Consider the following 23094-nt stretch of genomic DNA (forward strand, 5'->3'; position numbering starts at 1 on the left):
CGGTATGTTATCAGGTAATGTATCTAATATGTAATTCGGGCTTAATTATTATACCACCGAGGAATGAATATATATTTATCCCATGTTTATCCAATATTTTAAACTCATCATGGTGCCGATGAGCAAACTCGTTCGAAACTTCACACAAGCGACTCCTCTTTTCAGGAGGACTTTCAGTGTAAGGACTTTACCGTAATGTAGTGCGGGGGTGAGGGAATATCTGTATTTCCGGTGTCAATAGAGGACATGTGCAAGGTCTGGCAGTATTGCAGCAGATAAATGGTTAGTATATCCGGGAATCCAACGGTTAGGGAATAAGTTTTGGGTCAGCGTGTCGGAGATATGAGCACAACAGTTGCAGTGAGTAAAACTGCTCATGAGTTCAATGTCGAGTTCAAACCCAGCAGTGTTCCAGAAACATACAATCGGCATTAAAACAGACGTTGTCGCAGCTTGAAATTTTCCGGAAAATCAATACATATCATGTTTTCGGTAACACTGCAGTATCCCGGGCGCAGCCAGATAGTACTACCGGTAATGGCTCTCGGTTCTCTGATCTTCGATCCTCGAGATCAGTTGGGTAACGGTAGGTTGTCCGGGGTGTAAGTGCATTCGTAACCAAACAAATTCGTAGGCAGGGAGCGTTCGTAGGAACTCCCAACTCGTAGAGAAAACAAATACAATAGAGAAATAGATCTGAATAATGATTTATTACATAAAAATGTTACGTGAAAAATGTATTTCAAGTCTCAAATTTTAAATGAAAATAAATAGGGTTGGGAATTGGACCCAAAAGTGTATTTCGATATATTGCAATATTTCAAAAACATATTGACATGTATCAACCAAGTCAGCGTGCCTGCCCACCTAATCCTGTTAGTCGCCTCTTACGGCAAACATAGTCACCTTTTACAGCAAGCATGGGTTGCTGAAGACCTATTCTACCCCAGATATTCACGAGCCTGTTCTACATGTACTAACACTGCTCACTCATGCTTCTGTTGTTCAAGGCCAAGTATCTAGCACAGATCCTGGTCGCTGGGACACAGGTTGTCGGTCGAGCATTTGCACGGGCATTGAGGCAGGAATATGCAGCAAGCCAACAGGCAGCCCAGAAGGCAGGGGGTGGGAAACAGGGAGCACGGAGAGCTGCTGCAGACACAGCCACGGGAATGTCATTACAGGTATAATGTCGTTACAGGTGTGATGTTATGACAGGTATAATGTCGTTACAGGTGTGATGTTATTACAGGTATAACGTTGTTACAAGTGTGATGTCACAGATGTAATGTTATTGCAGGTGTAATGTCATAACAGGTGTAATGTTGTTGCAGGTGTGATGTTGTTGCAGGTGTGATGTCGTTGCAGGTATAATGTCACAACAGGTTTAATGTTGTTGCATGTGTGATGTCGTTAGAGGTGTAATTATGTTGCTGGTGTGATGTCGTAATGTTGTTGCAGGTGTGATGTCGTTGCAGGTGTAATGTCATAACAGGTGTAATGTTGTTGCAGGTTTGATGTCATGCAGGTGTAATGTCATAACAGATGTAATGTTGTTGTAGGTGTAATGTCATAACAGGTGTAATGTTGTTGCAGGTGTAATGTCATAACAGGTGTAATGTTGTTGCAGGTGTGATGTCATTACAGATGTATTGTTGTTGCAGGTGTAATGTCATAACAGATGTAATGTTGTTGCAGGTGTAATGTCATAACAGGTGTAATGTTGTTGCAGGTGTGATGTCATTACAGATGTAATGTTGTTGTAGGTGTAATGTCATAACAGATGTAATGTTGTTGCAGGTGTAATGTCATAACAGGTGTAATGTTGCAGGTGTAATGTCATAACAGGTGTAATGTTGTTGCAGGTGTAATGTCATTACAGATGTATTGTTGTTGCAGGTGTAATGTCATAACAGGTGTAATGTTGTTGCAGGTGTGAGGTCATGCAGGTGGAATCATGTTGCCATGATACACTTTAATGATGCTGCAACAACACCTATCCCTAATCTACACGACTTTCATTATTAACCTGATTTAGGTCACATCAGTTCTCATCTTGTTTGTGAATGTACCCACAGTGCTATGCAAATATAGTAGTCTACTTCTTATAATGCCAAAGATGTTTCTGCTTCAAATGACCTCGGTATCACAGAATCACCGAGCACAAATTGTGTTAGTGATGTACAGATTGTGTCGCATGGCACACCTGAGAGTGACTATTAGGGCTGAAACGATATCCCGGGACACCGATGCATCGCAATTCACTCCACATAATACGGTCCACAATTTGTGAGGTGCTGTATCTTGATTTTTCACAATACGTTTTCTTAATAAACTTTAATCACAGATACGTAGGGACTATATAATTTTTGCTACACACATTTACATCTTCGAAAATACAGCAGCTTTGCTAGCTTTGTATGTCAATAGCAGTTCAAGCTTTCTGATTGGCTGAGCGGTCACTAACTCAAACATGTCGGAAAAAGCAGATGCTCGTCCTTTGCTAGAGAAACCACCAGGGACAAACATTTATGCATGTCATACGTAATTTAAATGTTACGCAAAGCCTTCTTGGTAAATAGATATGGCGAGTTTTATTATGGGGTGTCGTTATGCTATTCGCCTGTCAAATGGGTTCGACATCAGATGCACTTGAATGGACACCTCTGTCGAATGGGTTCGACGTTAGCGTGCAGAGCTTTAAACCCAGCCAACTCTTTCACTCATGTTAAACCTACCTTACTCGTTCATTCACTCATATTAAACCTAGAGGGCACAGATGGCCCAGTCGTCTATGGTACAGCGATTTGCTGTGCAGAGTTGCATCCCTTGGGCACGCCAGAAACCTATGATTGTGGGTTCGAATCCCGGTTCATCCTGATTATGTTTCTAGGTTTGTCTGCCCCATACCCGTGCTCGTGGTGGTAAACTGAGACCTGCATCACTTCAGGTTTTCACTTTTCACTTTCATCCCACATTAAGCTGACACGCCATGATATAACTGGAATACTGTTAAAAGCGGCATTAAACCAAACTCACTCAATCACTCACTCACTCACTCATGTTAACCCTACCTTACACATTCACTCACACACTCACTTGAATATTGCAGGAGGCGAAGCAAATACTGCACGTGTCGGAAATCACAGACCCCAAGTTGATACAGAGTAAATACGACCACTTGTTTGCGGTTAACGAAAAGGCCAAGGGCGGCTCATTCTACCTACAGTCTAAGGTATTGTGTTCAGAATCCAACAACAGACTGTAGTCAATAGTTTAAAGTACCTGCACAGAAGCTTGCAGCAGGATAGATTCTCCTGAGAAGCATATTAAATGTGTAGTTCATTAATTACATGCTTGTTTCCCTAGGTGGTCAGATTCAGTGACTTGGTGATTGTATGTCATCATACCCTGAAGTCATGTTTCCTCATAATATCGTGAATATCCGGGGTAGAATTGGTCTTCAGCAACCCAAGCTTGCCATAAAAGGCGACTATGCTAGTCGTAAGAGGCGACTAACAGGATCAGGTGGTCAGGTTCGCCGACTTGGTTGATGCATGTCATCGATCCCGAATGCGTGGATTGATGCTCATGATATTAATCACTGGATTTTCTGGTCCAGACTCGATTATTTACAGACCGTCGTGATATAGCTGGAATATTGCTGAGTGTGGTGTAAAACAACAAACCAATCAAAACAATCATAATATCGATCACTGGATTGTCTGGTCCAGAATTGATTTTTTTTCTTTCACCAACCACCTATATGTAGCTTGAATATTGCTGAATGCGGTGTTAAAAAACAAATGAGTAAAACATGCATGGCTCGGATGAGATGGCCTGTGTGGCATTATGCCCTGATCGTTGTTCGTGTTTTCACAAACAGGTGCTATTCTCCCCCTGGATTTTTTATAGAAAACATTTTTCCTTGTGAAAGTTAACTTGAATAAAAAATGAATACCGTATTCGACTTAATAAGCGCCCAGGGCGCTCTCAAAATTAGAAATAGGGGGCTCTTATTAGAATATTATTTTGGTGAAAAAAAAACAGAGTTAAAAGATAAATTTCGTGGTTTATGCTGACAGCCTGATATGTTTATATACGACAGATATATTTTTCCAGAATGTATTTGCCCATAATTAAGGGTGCATATAACACATGAGTGCGTATTATACGCGAATAAATAAGTCTTGTGTACATTGATCAATCGGAAGGGGTGCTAATTGGGTTTGTTCATTAGCCAATATATTAGCAAATATCGCCGTGGGCGCTTATTAGAGTGGGGCGCTTATTACGTCGAATACGGTAATCTTATTTCCTCCCCCCTGTCCAAAAAAGTTACCTATGGCCTTGCACTCACCCACTCACTCCCCTAATTATTTATTGTTGACAGTATTGCTGGAATATTAAAAACTGCAAGCATAGCACAGTTAAACAATATTCACTGATCCACTCGCCAGTGTAACAAGCTTGTGTCACCTTCAGGTCGTGCGAGCAAAGGAGAGAATTGACATGGAGATCAGCAAGCCTGAACCTAAGAACAAGAAGGAAGAGACATGACATCACAGTCCTCTAGACAGTGTGTGTGTTGTGTGGATGATCAGGATACACCATCAGCGCCAAATCTATACCAGCTGCGGACCAACCAACCATCTCTGGTTACCATGACGACAGTGTTTCCTAGATTTGTTCAATATGTTTGATTTGGAAATTTTGGAGATGGCATCAAGATAACGTTATCATTAGGACGAATTGTAATGTCTTGCACAGTTACCGTGGTTACTTGATGAACAAGAAATCCTTCTATTGTTCATCCTTCTTGTGATACCCTCAGAGTCACAGATTCAAGAAGCTGAAGTCCTCTCAGAGAGATCATTTAGGTGTCATGGTCCAAATTTGTGCAACCACTTTCGAGGTTAATTTCACTGTCAGTGAAGTTCCAGTCTGGTGTGCTTAGTGTTTATTTGATTACGTGCCTGGCATTTGTTACTAACGAAAGACAGAATTTCTATATGCATCCCTAAGATGCCCTGTACACAAAGCTTGGCACCATGGATGACCTTACAAGGAAAGAGTGAAGATGGTAAAGAGTTTATCCCATGCAACCTCCACAGGAAAGAGCTGCAGGACAAACATCTGGGTTGTAAACTTTGTTAGAGTAGCTAGAAATAGTTCAACAGTCACTACCAGAGAACCAAATATGTACTCACCACAAAAGAACTGTGAACCATAGAAACATACAGAGGAGTTCCCACAGCATACCTGTATGTTAGTTAGTGTCTAATCAATCTCTTGAATACGAGTAATTCTTCATGTATTAACATACGTGTAGGGTATTCACATTTCTTTTGTCGATAAGTATATTTTTAGCCCACTTATAATACTGCTCCTGGTTGTTATTTATAATATATTTTCAAGAATGATCAATATTGAAAGATGAATACCAGAAGCTTTATTATTTTAAAATGAGAAGCAATGTCGATCCCACCTGTCTTTTCCTGAATCCAGTTCACAGTGTTCCTTGTCTTCGGTGTGTGTGTAAATATGTACAGGTTGTGAGTATGTTGAGTGTTCATGTTGATTGTAATGGACAGACATCTCTCGTCAGAGGAATAAACAGTCAATGATGTCATCAATGATTTGTCATGGCTGCTGACTGTATAAAAGTATGAAGACTTTGTCCCAGGCAGCACCACTCACGAAGTGAGTGAGTGAGTTGGGTTTAACGCCGCTTTTAACATTATTCCAGTTATATCACGGCGTGTCAGCTTAATGTGGGAGTAAAGCCCGAAGTGATGCAGGTCTCAGACGTTTACCACTTTGGTGAAACCCACGAGCACAGGTATGGTGCATAACATAATTGGGGCGAACCGGGATTCCAATTTACAATCATAGGTTTCTGGCGTGCCCAAGGGACGCAACTCTGCACAGCAAATCAAGGCGCCTTAGACGACAGGGCCACCCATCCCACCCACCACTCAGGAAAACGGATGCAGGACAGATATCTGGTTTTTATTTTTGTCTGTGTCAGGATTCTCATTTTTAGTTAACCATTGTATCATATTCTCATTTTATTATGACAAATACCATGTACCCTTTTGTCAGCATAGCTTCGTTTTGAAAGTGGCATATCCACCTCCATCATGAATTTATTACGTAGCTTGAAATCAACAACCAATCAAAATGCCTCTTCTGAGAAGTTTGTGTTAAATCTACTTTCAAGATTTTGGCCTCTTAAATGCAAGTCCTCAATATATTTAATTGATGTAGAAAATTGTAATAAATGCATAGCTGGAAAAGAAGTTTTCCCTGAGGCTTAAAAAAAATAATAGAATTGACATTTGAAAATATAGTCCGGTCGGTGTTTTTTTTGTGCTTGTTCAAAATAGTTTGTAACCAAACAAACAAAGTTGTGTACCATCAACCTGGGAAAGGGCCTCCCTACATAAACAAGCATACAAACTCCTATTGCCACCATTACTATAACACAAGATGCACAGTAAAGCATTGCACAAGTCGGGGATAGTAATTGTGTGCTACACTGTATGGCATTGTTTTAAGTGCAGGTATTAGGATTTTTTTTTTTTTTTTTTTTTTAAAATGAAAGTAAAAATGAAACATGTGGCAGACCTTATGATGATGCGGGCAGTGCCTGAGAAACAAGACTATTATTGTTTTGACCAAACAAAAAGCGAGTGTTTCTATTTCGCCACCTTTAGTAATATTCCAGCAATGTCACGGCACACCACAAAGAGAGTCAGATGACAACTGACTTATTGAGTTTGACATCGCCTTTAGTTTTCATCACGAAAAAACAATATAATTTGATTGGAATGCTACTTGGAAGTCACATTATTCGAACCAGACGATAAGTGAAGCCATGGTCCAGGGTATGTTATTGAGTGAGTGAGTTGGGTTTAACAACCGCTTTTAACAGTATTCCAGTTATATCACGGTGTGTCAGCTTAATGTGGGAGGAAAGCCCAAAGTGATGCAGGTTTCAGATGTTTACCACTTCGGTGAAACCCACGAGCACGGGTATGGTGCTGACAAACCTAGACGAACCCACAATCATAGGTTTCCGGCGTGCCCAAGGGACGCAACTCTGCACAGCGAATCACAGTCCTTAGCGGACTGGGCCACCTGTGCAACCCCAGGGTATGTAATATGCAATAAGGAGACAACACCCTGGATAATGGAGGATGATTCTGGGAATGAAGTAACAACCAACACGACTGAGATCAACAAATATTTATTTTCAACAACATTCATTCAACAACCAACACTCTCCATCACAACAACTCCCGATGTATCAGTGCACTTCATACAACATATTTCATCACCCATATATATAAACAAATATATTCTGACACATGATTATATATGAATATTATCAACACTCTGATTTGATACAAAGGAAACAATGCCATTTTGTAATCTATTCCGTGTAAATTGTCTAGAAACAGATGCAAGACTATTAACTATATGATCTCGAAACACTTTATCAAGAACACTTGGTCATATCAATGACATACACTCCAACTAGGAGTTCACAACTGTCATCTGATGGTGGACCACCTTATTTTGCCTTACCCTCACTACAAACTATCACATTAAGATGGCGATACTGCATACAGTGATACCCTGATAATCTGGAATCCTCTCTTTCCAGGCAATTCCTGTTGGGAACTACAACTGAGGTCAAATTAATTTTAGTTTGTCATTTGATGTTGCACTCCACAGTACTGCAGCTATATGACGCAACCTGTAAATAATCGTGTCTAGACCAGAAAATCCAGTGATTGTATATTATCAGCAATGTCCCCGAAGTCATCAAGTCTGACCACCTGATCCAGTACATCACCTTGTACGTACAAGACACAGAGGTTGGTGGGGACCTACTCTACCCTAGACTCTCCATGGGGAGAAATTACATATTCATGCATGGTTCGTTACTCCAGGAGACACAGAGATTGACAGTGTCCAGACTGAAAGGGCCAGACAAGTATTTGGTATTTGACAAGAATGTGAGAATCTTGTTGATTCTGGCGGGGACCTAATCTACCCTTGACTCCCCATGAGGAGAAATCATTACATATTCATGCATAGTTCGTTACTCCAGGGGTCACAGAGATTGGCGGGGACCTACTCTACCCTTGACTCCCCATGGGGAGAAATCATTACATATCCATGCATGTTTCGTTACTCCAGGAGACACAGAGATTGACAGTGTCCAGACTGAAAGGGCCAGACAAGTATTTGGTATTTGACAAGAATGTGAGAATCTTGTTGAATATGCCCACATATCAACGCCTATCTGGAATGGTAAGAACATCTTAAAAGAAGCAGTCACTCATTTTTCTGTTAATAATAATGTACCTGGTAAGTTTATGTGATGTTTGATAAACAGCAAATCTTGATGAAACATCTTAATGCATCATGAGTGAGTGAGTGAGTATGGTTTTACGCCGCTTTTAGCAATATTCCAGCAATATCACGGCCGGGGGACACCAGAAATGGGCTTCACACATTGTACCCATGTCGGGAATTGAACCCGGGTCTTTGGCGTGACAAGCGAACACTTTAACCACTAGGCTACCCGACCACCCCAAATGCATCATGAATAAGATGATATTGTTCAATTTCTTTTGTTCAACATATATTGTTTATACCCGAATTTCCAAATTTCCCATGGTATGATCTTATTCTTATATTCTTGTAATAATTGTTTATACACACAAAACAAACAACTGGCCATAGCACTTAAATGCAATGTCATATTCATATTTCATAAACCTAAATTAAATTCTGATTTGGCATGAGTTATATGGTAGGCATAATAATCCATTCCTATTGATAATATTAAATGTGCAGAAAACAACCCTAAAATGTAAACAAATGAGTACAAAGTTGTCATAGTTGATACCCCTTGTGATACACTGCATTACTGCATGGAAACGTTTGATGTAGGGGTTCAGGAGAAAACGAAAGAAACAATTGCATCATCGTATCAACATTGAATAGTTTGACCCAAGATTGGAGCAATACTTCAGTTAGGTAGAAATTTTTGTACCTTGGATGAATATTCTTATGCTCAACCTTTTTCCATCCTTAAAAAAGAGAAGATACCCATTTTTTTCATTTACTATACATGTAGTTATCGTGAATAACAATAAGTCAAAAGAAAAAATCTGATGTTCTATATCTTCTTTTGAATTGTATATTTCAACAAGCTCTCATTCTTAGGAAATGATTTTTGAAACATTGGTGCAAACAGACCAACTTTAATTCCTCTATCAAACAATGTTCTGTGGCAGAAAGTTCATATAGTGTCAGGGAGCAGCAATGTATTCTTGCAGGAGAGGTCTCTTCGAGTGGATGTGTCCGAGAACTAAACCATTTTTTAACCAACCTTCACAATATTCATTTGACATGATACTGATCAATGCAATTCTTTTTAATGAAAGATCATCGAAAAATCCGATGAATCTGCGCCAAAAAATATTTACTTGCTGTTGATCTGATTTATATGCCCATGTTCATTTTGGAAATCCTTAATATACTACTAAAAATAAGTGAGGGATCCTCTGATTCTTTCAAATTACTATACAGTCAAGTCTCGTTAATCCAACACTTGTTAATCCGACAATCGGCTTTATCTGACACAAATGATGGGAACCGTTTTAATCAGTGCTATTTAAACCCGTTAATCTGACCGTCTCGCACTCCGACTCTGACACACCTAATTTGCAACGAATTGCTGAAATCACTCATTAATCAGTCCATGGTCATCTGCCCGCGAGTACACAGCCCCATGTTTTGATGCGAGACGAGTCCGCGAGTAGCTGCATATTTCAATGGCTGCAGAGATAAACTTGCTTAACACAGTGGTAGTTTTGTGTTAAACTTTAGTGGTTGCATGATTAGAAAACATATTCCGCTGACAATGAAACACAACAATATGAACATTTCATTTTTCATTTTCCTACGTGTTCGTATCATTATCTATCGTGTAGTTGTCCAATTTTCGATCATGAGCGTTTATACTACCTTATTTCGTTTGTCCAACATTCTCGTTAATCCGACATAATCATGTGCAACCAACAATGTCGGATTAACGGGACTTGACTATATTTACTATTGTCATGCGAAAGTGTGATGTGGTCCCCCACTTGTTTTAGTAGTATAGTTATGGGTCACCTTGGGTATTTCATATTTTGAAGTGATGCGGGCTCAGCATCCATATAGCCATATAGTGTCATAGTCAGCAAATTTACCCTTTCAGTACAAACCAAAAGTCAAAAGGAACTGGGTGCCATTGTACAAAAAGATCTTAACGCTAAGGTGATCATAACTCCCATACCCCAACATAGACTTATGACAGTCGTAGTGCTAAGATCATTTATGTACAACAGCACCCTGGTTTGAAGGTGTGGTGCTGACAAACCTAGCAACACAATGGGGGCAATACAAGATTCAAGCCCATGAGCATAGGTTTCTGGCACGCCCAAGGGACGCAACTCTGGACAGCGAATTGCAGCACCTTAGAAGACTGGGTCGTGCATGTTTAATTCTACTGAGACATCCACGAAATGATATGAGTGATTGACCTCAAGTACTTTCGTTCCTTCACTGCTGAAGATCAAACAGAATGACAGCCTACATGAGCTAAAAAATTATGCTTGATGGTTGAGGTAAACTTATAACGGTTATCCTAAAACAAGATCAGTTTCAAAACCTACAGACACTAATCTAATTCCCTGAGAAAGTCATCAATCCAATATTTGTTAGTATGAAAGAAAAGGTAAATAACTTTATTATATACAACTTGTAACTGAAGAATTCTAAACACAAGACTTGCCCAATTCACATGAACAGACGGAATTTCGGTAAATGTGCAAAATCAAACTTCCAAATACATTCGCAGGTCCCGCAAGGGAAGGGCGGATTGCAGGGGTGCGAAACCCGCAAACTTTTGACAACTTACCAATCATGTGCACGTACATCACAAAATCAATGAATCAATGGGAGACATGTTTTCAACAAAAACAATTTTACTTGGCTTACAAACAGAAATAATTACTGTCTCCCAAATGAATTATTTGCATTCTTCTTGTATGTATTATAGGAAGACAAATGACACCAGGCAAAGACAGTCAGCAACCAGTCTACAATACATGGCCATATATATGTCCATACAAACCGGGATAATTTGTAACATGCATCACATTCTTTGCCGTCGTGAATTAATTTTAAAAAGGTTATTGTCAGTAGACAAAATAATTTCACAATCACAATATGCAAAAACACAATTTAGAAAACAATGCAAATCTCAGCATGAACATTTAATTTAGATCCTTCTCTGGCTTGAGTAATTACATGTCTAGCATCACCTTGACTCTAAGTTCCAGCCACCTGTACAGGTGAGTAGATCAAGGGGACCAGTCACTTACTGCACATGGGAGTAGATCCCATCCCACCCCACCCATGTAAGAAATGACTGGTCCCAAATGTGTAATTTCTTTGATGAGACTGGGGTTGCATACCTCTGTAGCACAACCAATTTGTTTTCAGGGAAATATTGGCAATATTAGATGATAAAGTTCATAATAAAAGGTATATGCAAACATTAAAAAATGATTTAAGTAGAAAAGGCAAAGCTTGGGGCCAAAAAATTATAAATTGAACAGTTAAAGAGCTTTAGAATTACATGAGCTTCTTGTGAGAACGTTTTCAGAACATATGCACACATGAAATTTCAACTACAAAATCTTCCATAATAGCTACAGTGGTAGTGCACACCAATATAGCAACCTTACATCACCCCCGACCCGCCCCCGACGCCCACCCACCCACCCACCCAATATATATATTCTTAATTCAAGCAGGATGTTTTTCACAAAACAACAAAATAAGAACACAAGATCGTAATAAAACAATATTAAATGTTAACATATCAGTTGCCTATGCAAACAGCTAACAGAGTGCCAGTCATTGAAGTAAACTGAACATGTACCTCCATCAAATGCTGTAAGCTTTGATATTGACATCCAATCTTTTCTCTGGTAAATCTCACAAATGACTTGATTAAAATCTGCATGTCACTATTTGTGGGAATTAATGTTGTTAACTCCTTTACATATATGAAGCATTTCAGTTTCACTGCTTAATGAGTGATATCTTGAGTTGTTTAACTTAACTACAAACATATTCAGTTCAAACTCTCCTCCAATCTCATTAAAATCAGATCTTTGTTCTCGCTACACTAAACAAAGATCTGAGGACATCCCATTACGGGTCACGTCAGACCGACCTTGCGCGAACTTTGACCGACCAATGGAATGACCAATCAGAAGGCAGCTTTCTCGTGCTTTATGGCACTAATTTCAAATTGGCAACTACGCTTCGAAACATATTTTGACAAATTCTCGATTACAAATTTGAAACCTGAACAAAAGAACATTCTGGAATGGCTAATAGATGGTCTAGATTTATGGATACAGTCGTTAAACCCGTAACTATTGTTCAGAGTTAAAGTTTTCGAGGCTGCATGATCAGAAATCACATTCCGACTGTCACTTTCATAATCTGGTAAGCGATGTTCTGATTGGTCGGATGAAAGGTCGTTCTGACGTGACCCGTAATGGGATGTCCTCAGATCTTTGTTTAGCGGTAGCGAGAACTGAGGTCTGATTTTAATGAGATTGAACTCTCCTCACAAAGATATATGTATCAGATATAACAAATAAAACAGAGCACTAATCTTCACAACCATCCTTACACTGATGGGTTATTCCAGTTTCAATGCTTAATGAGCATTGATCTTGAGTTGTGTAACTTAAGTATACATATATTCAGTTCAAACAATCCTCACAAAGATCAATGAGAGTCAGGTACAATAAATTAAACATAGCACTGTCTCACAACAACGAATGATTGTTCCCATACACAGTATCTCTTCTGTTAGGAATATGTAGCAGTACCACAGCAAATGTTATATCAGGTCGCCATGTAGAGACACCAGAACATTACTGTCTCAGCTCCGATGGGTGCCTTCCAAGTAAATAATTGAGCAATTTCACTTTTAAACAACAAATGCTTTGTTTGCTTGACTAATTCAACCTGGGAATTGTTCAAGGTTAATTTGAACATTTTTTCTATAATACTGGATTTTCTGCTGCATTTGGTGATCACGTGACAAAGACATGCTAAAGGACAAAATGGCTACTGTCAAACTCTTCATCGAGAATATCAATGACATCTTGATATGAAGTCTACATCCCTTCAATTACTCAATTGTGTGTCTCCAGGATGGCCTTTCTGTGCTTCCTTGGAAGTGTGACAAAAACTGACAGATGAAAAAACTAAAGTGATTAAAAAAAGAGATAAAGGCATGTAGCAACTTTTAAAAAAGAAAACAAATTGCACTGGAAACTAAAATTTGTATAAAAAATCTCTCAGGTGTCTTGCTGATACACTCAGGACCTGAGACTGTTCCTACTTCTTAGAATAATATTGAATTTTGCGCTCTATTTTTATTTTTACATGAAAAAAACACACAAGGTGATACAAATGTACTCCTTCATACTTGCTTAAATATCAACATGTGACACAACTGAATATTCTGGGTAAAAATAAATATTTTATATCATACTGAATCAGGGCCAAGCATTGCCCTTGTATGTCAGTCAACCTGGACATAGTCCGTGAAGTGCGCTGTTTCATCTTCTTTGGCTGGATGAGGTAATGGACTTCGTGACAGGTCCAGGGGACCATCTTGGCATCTTGGAGAAGGTAAGGTAGTCTTTATGTCAATGGGACTATCAGTTTTTTCAGAACGGATGGATCGTGAGTCTGATATAATTATTCCTGAATGATTTGCAGGTAAGCTGATGCTGGGGGATATGTGAGAAGAGGTTACGACGGGCGGTGAGAAAAGTGAATGAAGCGATGACACGGGGAAAATGTTGGATGACAGAGGAAGGAAGTGTGAGGGAAGATTTCCTAGCAATTCATTGGAAGGCGTAAGATTGATGAGATTGTTGACTGTAATCGGAGGAGTAGGCACTGGGGAAGGGGGAGAACTGTGTCGTAACTTTGGCGTCACCGATCCATGGCCACGGAAATAGTGTCCAATTGTCCGCACGTGTTTCCTCAAGGAGCTTGGATCAGTGTAGCGCTTGTGACATCCTGGCATCTTACACATGTATGGCTTCTCCTCCTGGTGCGTGCGCACATGCTTGAAGCGGTCGCTGGAGTTGGAGTATGCTTTGTGACAGCCCTGGACCGGACACACATATGGCTTCTCTCCTGAAAACAGAAATCAAAGCTTTTGTTTGTTGTTTAACACCACACACAGAAATATTCAGGTGCCTGTAAATAATCTGTCTGAGCCAGAGCAACGATGACACAGTGTCAACCAAGTCACCAAGCCTGACCACCTTATCTATCAAGTTGCCTAATACGACCAGCCAAGGTAAAGACCCAATTGCGTGGACTGATGCTCATGATATTAATCTTTGGATTGTCTGTTCCAGAGTTGATTACTTACAGACCGCTGTCATATAGCTGGAACATTGCTGAGTGCGTTGTTAAACAACAAACCAACCAACTATTCTAACCTGAATTCAATCTTCTTGATACAGCATTATACATTTAGAATCTAGCTATCTTAGTGACCAGTCGGCCAGCCGCTCTGCGCAGACATAATAACGTCATAATTCATAATGTTACACCACTTAATTCATTTACTTGTGAATAGGGCTGACCCTCAGAGTGAACTGAGGATTTCAAATTGAACATCACAGCTTGGCTAAGGGAGGCAACTCTGCCCACACAAGTCCAGTTCTTCTGACCTGAGTTTAACCTTGAATTTATTGCATGATATTGCCATGAATGTTTTCTAGCGATTGTCAAGGGAAATACCTCGCCCAGCAAGTAATCCAAGCTCCATCCCATGGAGTGACACCTTCGTTTCGTCCATTACAAGAATCTTCAAAACCTTACCTCAAATGCCAAATGTAGTGACATTTATTTTTTTGTGAATGCCGTTCTGATTAATTAACGGTTGACGACTGAATTACTATTTCCAAGATAAGTAATGTCATTCTATTCCAACAGGACTAGTGAAAATAATATAAAATAGGTCTGTGCATTGGCAAAAACTTTGCAACGCAATATATAGCGTCATATTGAGAATTTAAGTATTTGACAGTGATTGACAGTGATTATACATGCAGATTCTATTTTCTACATACTGAAGTAATTATAACTCTGTATGGTCAGTTGCCACCATTTTGAAGTCATGGATACAGGGGAGATAACAATGTGTGAGGAAAATCACTTCCGCATTTTTGCCATTTTGTCAATCAATTTCAGACGGAAACATCATTTATGAATGAATTTATGAAGACTGTAGGTTAAACTATACAAATATAAGGATATAAGGAGACTTGTTATATTTGTTTTACCCAAAATAGTAGAAAACTATTTTCAAAGAAAAATTATCGCAATATATATCTTTTGAAAAGCGTATAAGAAGTACACAAACTACAAACTATCTTACTGTTTTAGGTCCTTGAAGTTGATTGTCTATAATCATAAGATATGAGGAGAAATTAGTTGTCCTCAACTTGATGTGGCTTGAATGAGGCGTACATTACCTGTGTGAGATCTGTTGTGAATCTTGAGGTTTTCCAGCCGTGAGAAGCACTTGCCACACAGACCACATCGGTGAGGCTTCTCGTTGGTGTGTGTCCGTATGTGGATCAGCATCTTGTATCTATCAACAGAACCACATCTCATGTATAACGCATCTCATGTATAACGCATCTCATGTATAACGCATCTCATATATAACGCATCTCATGTATAACGCATCACATGTATAACGCATCTCATGTATAACGCATCTCATGTATAACGCATCTCATGTACAAAGGCATTTATGTTTTGGTAAATTCAACCCAGCCATATCAAGATAGTTGGTAGGGCAAGTTTTCATATGGACACAAATTATGAGATGGCTTTTTTTTGGTGTGTGTGTGTTTGTTTGTTTGTTTGTTTGTTTGTTGTTCAACACCACAGTCAGCAATATTCCAGACAGCAGTCTTTAAATAATTGAGTCTGGACCAGACAATCCATCAATCTACGAAATTGGGATATGATGACATGCAGAAAGCCTGACCAACCAATCCCCTTAGTCGCCTCTTACGATAAGCATGGGTTGCTGAAGAGCAATTCTAACCCGGATCTTCACGGGTGTATAACATGGCAAAATAATTTTTGTCAGACCTTTGGGGTTGGATGCCCCAAAATAAGGGCTTTCATTAGTGTTGCCTCAACTTCAAACTTGAGCCTGTCAACTTTAAGCACCTTTCGTAGCTTGCGACTTACATAATTGAATTACTTGGTTCTGTCTGCTTCAACACCAGGTGCACTGTCACATCTGGTGTCAAGCATTACTAGGACCTAGACTGTCTACCAACTGAGCTAGTGCCCGGTTACATTTCATAAAGTGACCACAAAATTAATGTGTACTTAAATTCCTTTACTCAATGCACTGATTAAGCACTACATATATTACCATATTCATTTTGTTTGTTGTTTAATGCGACACTCAGCGTTATTCAAGTTTTGTGACAGCGGTCTGTAAATAATCGAGTCTGGACCAGATGATCCAGTGGTTGATATCATGCAATTGGGATACTATGACATGCATCATTTGTTTGTTTGTTGTTTATGCCGTATTCAGCAATATTTAAGACATATGATGGCAGTCTGTAAATCATCTAGTCTGGACCAGACAATCCAGTGATTGACATCATCAGCATCGATCTACACAATAGGGATACGATGACAACAAAGTCAGCGAGCCTGACCACCTGATCCTGTTAGTCGCCACTTACGACAAGCATAGTCGCCTTTTACAGCAAGCATTGGTTGCTATGGACCTATTCTACACCGGATCTTCACGGGTCGACATGCATCAACCAAGTCAGCGAGCCTGACCACCCGATCTGGTTGCCTCTTACAACAAGCAGAGTCATCTTTAAAGGTAAGCATGGGTTGCTGAAGACCTACTCTACCTTGGACCTTCACAGGTCTACCCTTATCAACAGATGTGTAGGCAGTCAGCAATATACTAGCTTTATCAGTAAATCATCAAGTCAGAGCCAGGCCAAACAGAGGTTAATATCAAGGTTTACTAAGTCTATCTGTTACTAAGTCTATATGACGGTCACAACCCATCCGGAAAACATCCAGTGACCTCCCAACCCCCATTTTGGTCCCCTCTCTTACAGCAAGCATCAGATCCCCACAGGGACAGTGCTGCTGATAGACCCACCTTGCGTTGAAGCCCTTCCCCTGCCTGGGACATCCCGTCCATTTACACTGGTAGTCAATGTCGGGCCGCTCCACCTTCACATGTTGGTCATTGACATGATTGACCAGGTCATCCAGAGCGGAGAACCGGCGCTCACACTGCATCCATCTACACTCCCACTCAGCTCCATCTGGTGGCGACGTCGGCTCCTTGTCAAGGGGAGATAACTGCAATTGAAGTAACACAATGTCTTATCAAACTGTTGAGTGTTCATGATACTAGGTTTACTAACTGTAATACCATATAGTTATCTCATGCTTCTGACATTTAAACAACAAATAAATCAAATTACAAGTATCTATGATTAAAAACAGGATCCCAAACATTTCAAAATAATCTTTAATATTGGAGCCATTGTGATCAACCAATAATCCACAATGGCAGCAATTGTGACCACATATCCCCTTCGATGGTCAATTCACCTACTCAAGACTCAGGTTTAGAATTGGTCTTCAGCAACCCTTGCTTGTCTTAAGAGGCAACTAACGGGATCAGGTGGTCAGGCTCGCTGACTTGGTTGATGCATAACATTGTATCCCAATAGCAGTTCAATGCTCCTGATGTCAAGGACTGAATTGTCTGGTCCAGACTCGATTATTAACAGACGACTGTCATACATCTGGCATATTGCTGAATGCGGCGTTAAACAACAAAAAACTTCATTCCCAGAATCGTGCATCCTCGATTATCCATGGTGTTGTCTCCTTGCATTCATTTATTGTTTGGTTCATATGACTTGGCTTCCAAATAGCATTCCAATCAAGTTATATTGTTTTTTTATGATGAAAACTAACTGCATCATCTGGTCCAGACTCGATTTATTTACAGACCTCCGTCATACAGCTGGAATATTGTCCAGACTCGATTTATTTAAAGACCACCGTCATACAACTGGAATATTGTCCAGACTCGATTTATTTACAGACCACCGTCATACAGCTGGAATATTGCCAAGTATGGTGTTAAAAAATCAAAGAAATTTACAAACAAACCAAGCCAAACCAAAACAAACAATTCACCTACCTTCATTGACTTGACAGTCGGGAGGTCAGCCAGGGGTGGGAGGGGGACACTTGGATGACCCATCACAGATGTCATCATGACTGGCTCATTAATATTCATAGGTGGCATGGCCATTGGCATGGCGCAGGATGTGATGATTCCAGGCTGCAGTGCATCCTGGGAGATGATGACACTGTGTTGTGTGCATGCCCCGCAGTAGACAGGAAGTGAGGGTGGAAGATCTTTGGTTGTGAGACAGAGCGGCAGGTGCGGGGAAGACAGGTGGTGGAAGTGCCCAGGAGGTGGAGCCACTCCAGCCTGACCAATTATGTCTGAAAATGTAACATGTAAGGCAAAATCTTTTTTGACATAGTTTGTATCAAACATACACTACAAAAAGAAGTTAAAGAACATCCGATCCTTTCATATTTCAAAAGATTAACTGCGGTAAAATGAGTGGGTGAGTATGGTTTTACGCCGCTTTTAGCAATATTCCAGCATTGTCACGGTTGGGAACAACAGAAATGGGCTTCACACATTGTATCCATGTCGGGAATCGAACCCGGGTATTTGGCATGACGAGCTAACGCTTTAACCACTAGGCTACCGACCACCCCTTACAGTAAAATAAAAGAATCAGGTGTTCTGTCACTTTTGAGTAAAATAGTACACTGAAAACTTGTTAAATTGAAGTCCTGGGGACCATCATCCTTGTTATTCCAGGGTCTAGCATCTCCATAACTACCCTGGTTTATTCTGAGATCGATTTGGAAAACAATGCTAACAGTAGCTGAAAAATATAACTGTAAGCAAGAAATTCTGTGCCTTGTTTTGATAAGAAATAGAGATGGAGCTGAAGCCAAGATGGTGAATGATGCAAGGGTACTTCAATCATAATCAGTCTCATTAAAATGAGATCTTTCTCTCTGATACAAATATCTCTCTGATACACACATCTCTCTGTATGAAGCATGGGCGGATACAGAAGGGGGGGGGGGGGGGGCGTGGGGGTGCGCATCCCCCCTTTTTATTTCGAAAAAAATCTTTATTTCTGTATAAATTACCACCAAAGACAATAAATAGATCTTAATGGTACCACCCCACCCCCCCCTTTTCAAAAAAGCTGTATCCACCCATGTGAAGATATGACACCTCCATTCCATAAGGAATCGCCCAGGCAAATTCAAGGCTTTTAAGTTCTAGGTACGAATGAGCAAAGCATTCAATCAAGCATCTCTAAACAAAAACTACACTCACTTTGGTCTTAACAAAGCTTATAAACCTCAATTGATGTCATGCTATTGTTCTCCAGGGATATATTCCCGGGATTTTATATAATATACCCAGGATTTTATATGATATTCCAGGCATATTTGCTATATAATTTGTTATAATATCCCTGGTATTTTATATAATATAACCAAATTTTATCAATACAACTTCCGTTCAGAATGTAACATATGAATGTTTGTTGCTACCAATTTGTTTTGCATTTGAACACAACGTAATGAAATGTAAAATCAAATGACAAAATGTTTTCTTTATATTCTTATAGTACCACTAGGCTACAGAGGTGCTGTCAATCACAATGCTTTTAAGAATGTCTTTTTCAAGTACCTCACACCTGCAACCGATATTTTATGCCCGTTTCCTAAGGTTCATGGAGAGTATGTTTGAAACACAAAAATGTTGACATACATCCTTTCTTTTTTCAGTTTATGTATTGGAGAAAACACGCTCACGAGGTTTTGGTAGACAGAGCATGCCCTGGGGAGAGGGAAAAACCAAGGGGGCGAAGCCCGTGCGGTTTTTCCAGACCCCCTGGGCATGCTCTGTCTACCAAAACTGAGGGAAACTGTTTTTCCATGCTTATAACCAAAAAAAGAAACTTAAAACAACATTTATCAATATTTTTATGTTTCGAACATACTTTCCATGAACCTTAGGAAACGCGCATAAAATATCTGTGGGCGTTCCTCCCACATTAAGCTGACACGCCGAGATATAACTGGAAAACTCTTAAAAGCGGCGTTAAACCAAACTCACTCACTCCTTTCTAGTTCTCCTTGCGAACTTACTTGATTTGTTGCCCAAGGAGTGGTCCTCCCCCTCTGCCACCTCTCCCCGAGCTCGTCCTCCTCCATTCCTGACTGGATGCGGACTGTGAGTGGAGTAGCCTGGATTATCTCCCTCCATTGAGGCCTCATCCTTCACAAGCACCGAATGTCCAGACACACTCAGCTGAATCTGCAGCAAGCAAGAAGGGTTGATTGGAGACTAAGTCACATGTTCACACTAAGCTTGACTAGACCCTGATAGACCAAACCCCTGCTTGATCAGACCCTGATAGATCAAACCCCTGCTTGATCAGACCCTGATAGATCAAACCCCTGCTTGATCAGACCCTGATAGACCAAACCCCTGCTTGATCAGACCCTGATATATCAAACCCCTGCTTGATCAGACCCTGATAGACCAAACCCCTGCTTGATCAGACCCTGATATATCAAACCCCTGCTTGATCAGACCCTGATAGACCAAACCCCTGCTTGATCAGACCCTGATATATCAAACCCCTGCTTGATCAGACCAAGATAGACCAAACCCCTGCTTGTCGAGACGATGATTGACCAAACCTCTACTTGATCAGACCCTGATAGACCAAACCCCTGCTTGATCAGACCCTGATAGATCAAACCCCTGCTTGATCAGACCCTGATAGATCAAACCCCTGCTTGATCAGACCCTGATAGATCAAACCCCTGCTTGATCAGACCCTGATAGATCAAACCCCTGCTTGATCAGACCCTGATAGACCAAATCCCTGCTTGACCAGACCCTGATAGATCAAACCCCTGTTTGATCAGACCCTGATAGATTAAACCCCTGCTGGATCAGACCCTGATAGACCAAACCTCTACTTGATCAGACCCTTATAGACCAAACCCCTGCTTGATCAGACCCTGATAGACCAAACCCCTGCTGGATCAGACCCTGATAGAAATCCTTAATCATATTGTTGACCATGGTTTCAGTCACGGGTCTATCTGGTCCTGATTATTTACAGACTGCTCTGATGTGGCTGGATGAGTGAGTGAGAGTATGGTTTTACATCGCTTTTAGCAATATTCCAGCAATATCACAGCGGGGGACACCAGAAATGGGCTTCACACATTGTACCCATGTCGGGAATCAAAACCGGGTCTTCGGCGTGACGAGCAAACGCTATAACCACTAGGCTACCCGACCACCCCCTGTGGCTGGATGACATGGAAGTTTAGATGTAGTTTGTTTGATTCTTGTTTAATGCCGCACTCAGCAATTTTCCAGCTATATGACGGCGGTCTGTAAATAATCGAGTCTGGACCAGACAATCCAGTGATTGACAACATTAGCATCGATCCACGCCATTGGGATACGATGACATGCATCAACCAAGTCAGCGAGTCTGACCACCCAATCTCGTTGGTTACGATAAGCATGGCTGGCTGCAGACCTATTCTAAGCTGGATGTTGAGGTGTGAAATGAGAAATGAGATTGTGTAAATAATGTGACTTAAATACAAATATTAGCAGGACAGTCTAAGAAGAAATACTTTAAATCACTCTGCATTTATGTACTGTACTGTCTTTATCGCACAATATCTGTACTCTCAAAAAATATTTCAATGTACATATATCATTAGAAGTACTATATAAAATTGTACAATACAGTCAATCACAATGATATCATGCTTCAGTATAGTGCACACTTTTTTTTCCAAAAAACACAGCTGTGTAGAAGGGGGTGCGCATTATACACAAATTAATGAGTTTTGATGTTTTTTCCCCCATGGAAAGACATTACAGTGAGCACGTAACACCGGAAATACCATGTCAACAAATCCATACTGAAGTTCGCAAATTATTCATGTTATTACACTGTCTGACTATAAAAAGTGTTCTTTGTATATCTGGATTTATGTTTGTAACTTATTTCATTAATTTTATTCAAAATTCCTTTTAATGTTCTTTTAATTAATTTCGGTGAAATCGTGTGTGAAGCTATCAGAAGATCGCACAACTCACCGTTATTAACAGCAACCACAGTCAGATTACCGCTAATGACGCCTTGAAACAAACTTTAGTTGACAGAGAATGGATACATATATCATAAATGCCCTACTTTGATTTGTTAAAAGTCATATTTGTTTTTGTTGGACGATTCTATGTCAACACGTAATTCTCGCGATCATGTGCATGGGAGCCTTGAAGGTGACTGGTCAGACTGGTTCCATGTAAAAAATAATACCCGGGAATAGCGATCAGCTGCTTCGCTTAGGGTTATTATTATTTTAAATATGTTTAGTAAAAGCTGCATCTAAATTAACAAGATATTGGAATATATTATTCCCGATAAAATAATAGTTTCAGATACAACTTTTGTCGATCCTTGCATTAAAATCCTGTAAAGTTATATCATTGGGTGTGTCTTGACCGAATCACTTGTAGATTCCAAGAAAACGTGTGTACAGCTGATTGCTGTGTCCGGCTTAGTTTACGAGAAAATACACAAGGTAATCTTAATCCCTGGATATAAAACAATGCCTAGCTGAACAAAAAATACAATTTAAACGGTAAATAAACATGTCTGGTCATTTTTTATCTCAAATTTCGAATTTGTACTGACGAAATTTCTCATCACTCGTTCGTTTGCCGGACTTCGC

At 40.1% G+C, this 23094-nt stretch overlaps 2 protein-coding genes across 4 annotated transcripts in view; one reads left to right on the forward strand and one right to left on the reverse strand.

The window, feature by feature from the left end:
• Positions 1 to 210: 210 nt before the first annotated feature.
• LOC139449874 (mitochondrial import inner membrane translocase subunit Tim16-like) lies at positions 211 to 5619 on the forward strand. 2 transcript variants are annotated; one of them, XM_071231443.1, is made up of 4 exons: positions 211 to 282; positions 1011 to 1184; positions 3113 to 3235; positions 4486 to 5619. In XM_071231443.1, the coding sequence occupies exons 1-4, from the start codon at positions 280 to 282 to the stop codon at positions 4558 to 4560; spliced, it is 375 nt and encodes a 124-aa protein (XP_071087544.1). In that variant the 5' UTR covers positions 211 to 279; the 3' UTR covers positions 4561 to 5619. The 2 variants fall into 2 exon arrangements, with proteins under 2 accessions (XP_071087544.1, XP_071087543.1); XM_071231442.1 differs by lacking the exon at positions 211 to 282 and adding an exon at positions 294 to 360.
• A 6270-nt stretch (positions 5620 to 11889) lies between these two features.
• Positions 11890 to 23094, reverse strand: part of LOC139449691 (zinc finger protein GLIS2-like) — a 52158-nt gene continuing 40953 nt past the window's right edge. For both annotated transcript variants that reach the window (XM_071231192.1, XM_071231193.1), the window contains 5 exons: positions 20467 to 20635; positions 18410 to 18720; positions 17348 to 17553; positions 15663 to 15781; positions 11890 to 14310 (listed from right to left, as the gene is read on the reverse strand). In XM_071231192.1, coding sequence (XP_071087293.1) covers positions 13685 to 14310; positions 15663 to 15781; positions 17348 to 17553; positions 18410 to 18720; positions 20467 to 20635 — 1431 coding nt within the window. In that variant the 3' untranslated portion in view covers positions 11890 to 13684. The remainder of the gene's footprint in view (positions 14311 to 15662; positions 15782 to 17347; positions 17554 to 18409; positions 18721 to 20466; positions 20636 to 23094) is intronic.

The sequence above is a fragment of the Haliotis cracherodii genome, unplaced genomic scaffold (genome assembly GCF_022045235.1).
Source record: "Haliotis cracherodii isolate W230 unplaced genomic scaffold, xgHalCrac1.p SCAF_8, whole genome shotgun sequence".
NCBI lineage: Eukaryota > Metazoa > Mollusca > Gastropoda > Lepetellida > Haliotidae > Haliotis > Haliotis cracherodii.